At 49.5% G+C, this 9,763-nt stretch overlaps 1 protein-coding gene across 1 annotated transcript; it reads left to right on the top strand.

The window, feature by feature from the left end:
• The first annotated feature begins 6,186 nt into the window (after positions 1–6,186).
• Positions 6,187–9,450, top strand: LOC142829564 (endogenous retroviral envelope protein HEMO-like). The gene has a single exon (XM_075929727.1). It carries the CDS (start codon positions 6,462–6,464, stop codon positions 8,115–8,117), a length of 1,656 nt encoding a protein of 551 aa, XP_075785842.1. The 5' UTR covers positions 6,187–6,461; the 3' UTR covers positions 8,118–9,450.
• Positions 9,451–9,763: the final 313 nt, after the last annotated feature.

Below are 9,763 nucleotides of genomic sequence, written 5' to 3'. Positions count from 1 at the left end.
GGCTACAACTAGAACAGAGTTTAAAGGGAAGTGAGATCAAGTCATGGAGGTTGGGTCCATGGAGTAGTCTTAGCCAGGGGGTAGGAGTGGTGTCCCTGCCCAAAGTTTGTGGAAGGCTGGAGAGGGATGGCACGAGACAAATGGCTTGGTCACTGTCTTCGGTCCATCCCCTCCAGGGTCCCTAGGGCTGGCCGCTGTCGGCAGACAGGCTACTGGGCTAGATGGACCTTTGGTCTGACTCAGGACGGCCATTGTAAGCTCAGGGCTCAGGGTCGGGGGTCTCAGTGGACCCCCTTGATTTTCATGCACACCTGCTCCTGGGTGGCCAGGCTGGCAGCTCTCCTGCCCTAGCCAGCCACTTTCCTGTGCCTAGTGCGGAGATCGTGGATGAGGTCCACGATGTCCACACTAGCCCAGGAAGGTGCCCGCCTCTTTGTAGCCAGACACAAAACCCCATCTTGTTTTTCCACGAGCCCCATCTTGTTTTCCCCCCCCCAGAGAGCAAGAGAAAGGCAGTCAGCCTTTGATGCCCTGGGAACGCAGGTGTGGTGCCTGTCCCTTATTCTACCATAAACAGAAACCAGACAGTAAATGGGCTAGCTGACGACTGGGAGGCCTCCCGTCGCCGTGATGGCTAGTATCAGTAATTGACACGCCTGCACTGTCTCGGGAGAGGAATCTTCGCCCATCACATACCAGAGGTGCCCATTGTCTGCATCTTCCCAGGTGTGAATTATGCTTTGCACCCTTCGTGGGAAACTTGGCATTCAAAGCCATTTTTCCTGATTGGCCACTTAAGACCAGGAAGAAGCCCATGTGACCCAAGGGGTATAAAGAGGGTTGAGTTGCCCACCCAATTTGAGCTCCAATCACCTACACCTGCTGGCAGGTATTGATTGTCTCCCGAGGTCCGTGGGACGCCCAACCTCGCCCTACTTCTTCCCGAGGGATTGAGAGAAAGACGCTGGCCACGCCAAGTCTGGAACGCAGGGGTGAGAATTGTACCTGCAATGTGTTTTTCTTTATGTGTACACTCTAATTGTCTCTCTGTTGTAAGTTAGTTACTTTATTATAGTTTTCTTAAAGTCAAACTGCTTCATTTCTATTGTAAATCACCTTTGGTAAGGTGATTTTGCTATAAACTTTGGGAACAAGTGGGGTGCCCTCATTCACTTATAAAATATATATATCTATATACACTGAACCAAGTTTCTTTATTTCTTTTCTCTTTCTTTCTCCTATAAATAAGCCAGTGCGTGTCAAGCTTCTGACTTGAACCCGTGCTGCTGTACCCGAACCGAACACAAACAAAAGAACTTCAGCCGGTCATAAAGGGACAGATATAGGGAGAGCTTGGGCGTTTGAATTTGTGTCACACCCAGGTGGCAAAATTCAGTTGGGGCGCTTCTCAGTCTCCCCGAGGCTGCCCGCTGCGAAGGAATTATGAAATTCTAGCAGCTGAAATCTGAAGCGTAATAAGCTCTTCCTGTACACACTGGGGCGTCTGTTAGCCTGTTTGGCTACCCTCTGCGACGGGACCTCGGTCCTAGCAGTAAAGTCACGGACGTTAAACTACTTTTCAGGGTGCCCTCCAGCCTCCTAGGCTGCCCGCTGCAACGAGACTCTGTCTCAGCAGTTGAAGACTTGGGTATAACACACACGCACACACTGCCCTGACCGTCGGCTGGCAGAATTGGCGTAGTCGGCAGGATTTGTGATATCGGTTCAAAATACAGCAGCATGAAGCCTGTCACTGATTTTAGCAAGGTAGAAAAGAGTTTCGCCCAGGAAGGTTGGGCTGACCCTAAATGGGATAAAGAAATGTTAGAAGAGGAGTGGGGAAACCCTGAGGAACTGTGGTTGCAGTTCTGTAACTGGAGAACTGCTTGTAAAATGAAAAGGGGAAAGGGGAAAGGAGCATGCATTTGGCTATTTAAAAGTGCCCTGCAAACAGCATGTAAAAGCCATTTAAAATTGGAAATAGAGCTTGAAAGGGTACAAAAGGAGAGGGATGAGCTAGAGCGGCGCTGCCAGAACCTAGACACCCGGGCGCGCTTGCTGAGCAATGATGTGCACCAATTAGAACAACGTCTTGCTCCAATAATAAAAAGGGAGGGAGCAGAAAGGAGAGCGAGATTAGAGAGCAAGCCCCGAAAAATTAATCAAGCCAAAGTAGAGGCTGCTCTCTGGGTAGATCCGGAGGATTGGGATGGAGACATCTGGGACTCCTCCGATGATGAGTGTCCCACCTCCCCTGAGTTAGGGAATCCCCCTGTCCACATGAGACCCATCATCACATACCAAAAGGACCTAACTGAGAAAGATGAGAGTGAGGTTGATGAAGATAACCCCTCCACTAGCAAAAGGACAGAATCCCGACCCACCCGAATTACTACTCGCAGTTATGAGCCTGCAGAGTTGAGAAAGATCCAGGACGAATTTGCCAAGAGACCTGGGGAAGGGGTGATAGAGTGGCTAGCTAGGATATGGGACACAGGAGCTGGCCATACCCAACTGTCCTCCCGGGAGTGTGGCAGGGTAAATCTGGGTGCAGGAGTATTCCTTAGCCCCAGGAATCAGGAGGGTCCAAAGTCTATCTGGACCTTTGCCTGTAGATGGGCTCGGGGAATTCACCACGCTGACAGAGGTGAACCCACTAGCATCCCATGGATTAATGGGGATGAACTTAGAGGAGCCCTACAAACTGTTGCTATAATAGCTATGCTCCGTCAAGGGGGTCCCCAAAATGGGAGGCAGGAAGAGAGCCCATGGGAACAACAGGTAGTGACAGGAGATTTAAGACCAGTGCTAAAAGGGGCTCCCGGATCCTATAAGGCTATAGCACTAGCCACAAGAAATCATGCTCAGGACCACCGCATGACCTATCAAGACTTATTTGATTTTATGCTGCGGGATCTCCGAGAATTTGGGGAAACTGAGGCACCGCAGGTTAAAGTTAAGGTGCGGAATTTAAAAGGAGATTATAGAAGCAAGCAGGAAGGCTTTAGGCCTAGACGCGAAGTAACACCACAGGAGAGGGAATTTAGGACTAAATTGTGGAAACGGTGCTTGGATCTAGGGTTCACCCGAGATCTATTACATGGGCTGGCAACCGATAAGCTAAAGCTTCTGGCTGCCTCAAAGGGAGTTGAGCAGGAGAAAGCAGCAGTAACTCCTAGTGCTCCCCACATCAGCTCTGACCCTCCTCATGCACAGCTAAGGCAGCAACTACATGAGCTGCTGCCGCTTGTTGAAATTGACCAGGGAAACTAACAAGCGGGGGTCCAATCTCTCTCTGTATAAGTAAACTTGAGCAGGCAGAGAGAGAAAATCCTAACAACGACCCCCGGATTTTAGTAACAGTTAATGATAAGACTGCTGTCTCTTTCCTGGTAGACACTGGAGCCCAATTATCCATGATTAAAAGAGAAAACTTTCTTGGACCTCCACCTTCTGGCCGAAAGCAGGTTTTGGTTACAGGAGTAAACGGCACTATTGTGTCTTACCCGCTGGTCAAAGTAAAACTGGATATCCCTTTAAACCCCTACCAGCAGCCCAGGAAACATGAGTTAATACTTGGGAATGCCAATATACTGGGCATGGACATCCTAAAGGGCAAGGAAGGAATCATTGGTGGGGAAAGGTGGGCATTCGGAGCTGGCTGCAAACCCAGCACAACAATCCTGGAGGAGGGGAAAGTTCCTCTTTATAGTGTCAGGTTACTAGCCCAAGCTCCTGCTCTCCCACCATCAGCTGTGACTCATGTAAAACAATACAATGTCCCAGCTGAAGCTGTAGTGCCTGTCACTGAGCTAATTAAAGATCTGGAAACAAGGGGAGTCTTAATTCGCACTCACTCCCCTTACAACTCCCCAGTATGGCCAGTAAAGAAACCTAATGGTAAATGGAGGCTCACAATTGATTACAGAAAATTAAACAGTAACACAGGACCCCTAACAGCAGCAGTCCCCAACATAGCAAGCATTGTAAATACCATACAGACTTGGAACAAGCAATGGCTAGCTGTGCTAGATATAAAGGACATGTTTTTCATGGTCCCTTTACAGCCTGCAGACCAGAACAGATTTGCTTTTACATGGAAGGGTGTCCAATACACTTTCACACGTATGCCCCAAGGGTTCAAACATTCCCCCACTATTTGCCATGGGGCACTGTCAAAGGTCCTAGATGGTTTAACCATGCCACCTAGTATCCAAATGCTGCAATATATAGATGATATCCTAATAGGAGGGGACACTACTGAAGAAGTGCAGCAAGCTGTGGACTTAGTAAAGACTGCCTTAGAAAATCTTGGGTTAGCTTTACCCCCAGATAAGTGCCAGGGTCCCTCTCATGAGGTGAAGTTCCTGGGTGCTGTCTGGATGGGAGGGCGGAGGTCAGTGCCTGATGACACTGTACAGGAACTGAGCCAGGCACCTTCACCTGGGGACAAGTCCCAACTAAGGCAAACTCTGGGAGTTTTAGGGTTTTGGCGAAAACATGTGCCCGGTTTTGCTGTAATTGCCCGACCACTGTATAATCTGCTAAAGAAAAGTGCTGTTTGGGAATGGACCCCTGTACATGAGGAAGCGCTGCGGCAGCTAATAAACGAAATACACACATACCAAGCTCTGGGTCCAATCCATCCCGATGCTCCATTCCACGTGTATCTCACCATAGGAGCTACGGGAATGTCTTATGCCCTATGGCAAGAGAGTGAAACTGCACCCCGCCGCCCCATACAATTCGGCTCAAAGTCATGGCAGGGATCGCAAGCCAATTACACTCCCTATGAGAAAGTGCTCCTGGCAGCCTATACTGCTCTAAGGGAGACTGAGGAGCTAACACAAAATCGCGCTATAACCATACACACTCCCCTTCCAATTATTAAGCCCATATTGGAAGGAAAGGAGCTGCCGCCAGGAGTAGCACAGAAAATGACCACCCAGAAATGGGCACTGTACATACACTACAGAGTGGGTGGTGCAGACTCCGCACAGAACCCCACTATGATTAAGGAGTCTCTGTGGAGGGTAGGAATGCCCAGTGAATATCACCTGCCCCCACAGCCCTCTCCCATTCAAAACGCCGCTGCATTTGACCCATCTCACCCTGAGGGAGTGTGGTTCACAGACGGTAGTGCTAAATTGATTAAAGGGAGATGGAAAGGAAAGGCTGCAGCTGTTCCAGCAGACAATTCCACCACACCCTTAACCACCGATGTGGACGGATCAGCTCAGCTTGCAGAACTAGCAGCAATCAAGCTGGCTTGTGAAGCAGGTGCTAGTACTATCTATACGGACTCCTATGCTGTATGGGCAGGAGCCACCCAGTGGATAACTAACTGGAAAAATAACCACTGGGAAATAGGAGGGAAATCCGTATGGGGATTAGAGTACTGGAAGTGGATATACCACCATGCCACCCAGCAACCCCTAAGTATTGGACATGTGTCAGCACACCAAAAGAATAACACCCCAACTGCACAATTGAATAACCTAGCTGATGAAGCAGCACAGATCTATGTTACCCAGGTGGACTGGGAACGCCTATACATCTGGCTGCATGAAAATCTGGGACACACGGGGAGTGAGGAGCTGGTGAGGCAGGCACATATCAGGGGGTGGCCCATCACCCACCAACAGGCTAGGGATTTAGTGCAAGCCTGCACTACATGTGCTGAGACCAGGAGGCATATCACGGAAGGACAACGGTTTGCCAAACTAAGGGATGGGAAAACGCTATGGGGGACCTGGCAGATCGATTATGTGGGTCCATTGTCCACCACCAGGCAAGGGTGGAAATACATTCTCACAGGAGTGGAAGTCATCTCAGGTATAGGGTTCGCTTACCCTACTCGTTTAGCAACAGGACTATCCACAATTATGGGACTGAATCGCCTAATTGCACTTGTCCCAACACCTCAGGAAATTCAATCTGACAATGGCTCACATTTTAAAAACAAGCCTGTCCAGGAGTGGGCTCTCCAGAATGGAGTCCAATGGACCTTTCACCTCCCATACCGACCTCAGTCCAATGGTATAATTGAGAGATGGAATGGACTGCTAAAATACCACCTTAAGCCTATGGAGGGAACCTGGGGAGGCAGACTGGATGCCGTGGTTCAACGGCTAAACAATCGGCAAACCCCTACGGGTAGCCCAATTAGCAAAGGATTTTTCCCTACAAGGAAAGCCTCTCTGACTCCAGGGACACCACTAACGGACTCCAAATATGCCCCTGGGGATACTGTTGTGGTCAAACACCCCAGCCTGGGCACACATACCTGTGTACTTCAGTCTTATAAAAACAAGGGCGTTTGGATTATTGCAAACCCCAACAAACTGCCACTAACCATTTCTGAGGCTTGGATTGTATCCAAGACCGGCTGACTTTTTGTTTTGTTGCAGGGAAGGAGTTAACAAGAGAACAATACCTCATTACCCAACTCAAGACGCAGCATGACTCCGGATCGAGCTTTGCTGTTTCTCCTAATCACTGCGATCTCCGCTGTACCAGAGCACCCTCTCAGGAATGCTATCCAGACTATTGCCTCTGCAGCCGATGCTACAAACTGCTGGATATGCACCCTGCTAGGTTCCCCCACAGGACTGGGAGTTGAATTTGTCCCTTTAAACTTAAATGACTGGTGGAACAAGAGCAACGTTTTCAAGTGGGGACCAGCCTGGTTTGATGACAGCAGCTCCAGCGACTACAAACTTTTAAATGACTCTGGGAAGGGAACTTGGGGGTGGCATGGACAATGGCAACCTACACTATGGGGTCAACCTCTGGAGTATATAACAGGAACCTCTAGGGAAGTATACCCCATCTGCTTTGAGAACAAAAATGGTACAGGACCTCACCTCGGGTGGTTAGGGGATCAGCAGTGCACCCACATAGTAAGTTTTAATAAGAAATTAAAGGTCTGGGATGTCTATCCCAGTGCAACCCACCAAAAACCCTTAAGGTGCGGGGGATATAATATCTCCCACAGTGGCACACCACTATCTAGCAATGTCACCATTATTCCCCTAAACTTCAGCCAATACCTGGAGGGAAAAGCCTGGTACAATCAGTCATTATTCATAATTCCTAATACCGGTCAAATATACAACCCCACACTGGTAACCAGTAATACCCTACTCCCAAACCAGTGCGCTAGGACAGAGCTTTTTGCAGCGGACCAGGTCCTACAGGATTTGCTGCTTGCCTTACATTGCACAGCTGCTAATGATAGTTACTGTGCTACCCACCATACCCCAAAGAAAGGACCCACTGGAACAGGGTGGTATAAGGGACCCTACTCCCCCATTCTGAAGGAGGAGCCAGGACTCTTTTTCATTTGCGGGCAGAAAGCCTACAAGTATCTGCCACTGAATTGGATGGGGCGCTGCTCAATGGGGCACGCTGCCCCTGGGGGACTCACTGTACACCCTCACATTATGGCTCCTGGTATTACTAATCTTGGGAGTTTCTTACACCGGTCACCACGAAGGTTTTCCACTAATCCCCTTATAATACGTCCCACAGGCTTCCACCAGTTCGTCCGTGCGCTCCTGCCCTGGCTTGGAGTAGCTGAGCTAGAGAAGGCAATAGTAAATGTATCTGGGCAAATAGAACAGGCACTCAACCACACTGCAGATGCTCTGGGCTTGCTTAACGAGCAAATTCAATCAGTAGCCCGTTTTGCCCTGCAGAACAGAATAGCCTTGGATGCAGTTTTGGCCCAACAGGGGGGAGTATGTGCGGTAATCAACCAATCTTGCTGCTTCTATGTAAATAAATCAGGACAAATTGAACAAGATGTACTCGCTATAAAGGGCGCTGTTAAGGTACTACATGCTGTAACTGAGGATGGAAAAGCCTCATGGCTAGATTGGCTAGCCCAACACCTAGGATTTTCGTTAACTCCATTCCTTCACTCTATTGTAAATACTATATTAACCGTTTTACTTGTTGTAATTGCTTGCTGCATGCTTCTATGTATTGTTAAGCGTTTGGTGTACACTGCTACCTCCTCTGTACAGGTCCGATATATGGCGTTGGGAAGCGATCCTAATCAATCCCTTGATCCAAAATTATCTGATCAGACCCTGCCGATAGGGCGATTTTAGCTTCCTCCAAGAAGGGCAAAAGGTGCTGGCATCACCGCCATCTTGCGTTCTGAGACATAGTGAGGCGTGTCAAGGGGGTGGAATGTAGCCAGACACAAAACCCCATCTTGTTTTTCCACGAGCCCCATCTTGTTTTCCCCCCCCCAGAGAGCAAGAGAAAGGCAGTCAGCCTTTGATGCCCTGGGAACGCAGGTGTGGTGCCTGTCCCTTATTCTACCATAAACAGAAACCAGACAGTAAATGGGCTAGCTGACGACTGGGAGGCCTCCCGTCGCCGTGATGGCTAGTATCAGTAATTGACACGCCTGCACTGTCTCGGGAGAGGAATCTTCGCCCATCACATACCAGAGGTGCCCATTGTCTGCATCTTCCCAGGTGTGAATTATGCTTTGCACCCTTCGTGGGAAACTTGGCATTCAAAGCCATTTTTCCTGATTGGCCACTTAAGACCAGGAAGAAGCCCATGTGACCCAAGGGGTATAAAGAGGGTTGAGTTGCCCACCCAATTTGAGCTCCAATCACCTACACCTGCTGGCAGGTATTGATTGTCTCCCGAGGTCCGTGGGACGCCCAACCTCGCCCTACTTCTTCCCGAGGGATTGAGAGAAAGACGCTGGCCACGCCAAGTCTGGAACGCAGGGGTGAGAATTGTACCTGCAATGTGTTTTTCTTTATGTGTACACTCTAATTGTCTCTCTGTTGTAAGTTAGTTACTTTATTATAGTTTTCTTAAAGTCAAACTGCTTCATTTCTATTGTAAATCACCTTTGGTAAGGTGATTTTGCTATAAACTTTGGGAACAAGTGGGGTGCCCTCATTCACTTATAAAATATATATATCTATATACACTGAACCAAGTTTCTTTATTTCTTTTCTCTTTCTTTCTCCTATAAATAAGCCAGTGCGTGTCAAGCTTCTGACTTGAACCCGTGCTGCTGTACCCGAACCGAACACAAACAAAAGAACTTCAGCCGGTCATAAAGGGACAGATATAGGGAGAGCTTGGGCGTTTGAATTTGTGTCACACCCAGGTGGCAAAATTCAGTTGGGGCGCTTCTCAGTCTCCCCGAGGCTGCCCGCTGCGAAGGAATTATGAAATTCTAGCAGCTGAAATCTGAAGCGTAATAAGCTCTTCCTGTACACACTGGGGCGTCTGTTAGCCTGTTTGGCTACCCTCTGCGACGGGACCTCGGTCCTAGCAGTAAAGTCACGGACGTTAAACTACTTTTCAGGGTGCCCTCCAGCCTCCTAGGCTGCCCGCTGCAACGAGACTCTGTCTCAGCAGTTGAAGACTTGGGTATAACACACACGCACACACTGCCCTGACCGTCGGCTGACACTCTTGCGGTCCAGGGCAAGCTCCCGGGAGCCGCCAGCCTGGTCCCGGAAAGAGGGGGTGGGCTGGGGGACATCGGGTGGGTGGCTCTGTGCCATGCCAGGTGCAGGGTCTGCTGGCTGCGTGCTGGCAGGCTTGCACCTGGCACGGGCACCGTAGCCAGCCCGTGCCCCTTTAAGCGGTCCGGGGCCGGGAGGGGGGCACCAGAGTGGCCACCAGGGAAACCTGAGGAGGGCTAGCCTCCCACTAGTTCGAATTAAGGGGCTACACACCCCTTAATTCGAACTAGTAAGTTCGAACTAGGCTTAAT

This window comes from Pelodiscus sinensis, chromosome 5, assembly GCF_049634645.1.
Source record: "Pelodiscus sinensis isolate JC-2024 chromosome 5, ASM4963464v1, whole genome shotgun sequence".
In the NCBI taxonomy this organism is placed as follows: domain Eukaryota; kingdom Metazoa; phylum Chordata; order Testudines; family Trionychidae; genus Pelodiscus; species Pelodiscus sinensis.
Note: the sequence above shows the minus strand (reverse complement) of the source record. Positions and strands in the feature narration are given on the sequence as shown.

Bases quoted from the DNA above. Each gene is read 5' to 3' on its own strand.
- LOC142829564 (XM_075929727.1), top strand. From the start codon at position 6,462: ATGACTCCGGATCGAGCTTTGCTGTTTCTCCTAATCACTGCGATCTCC.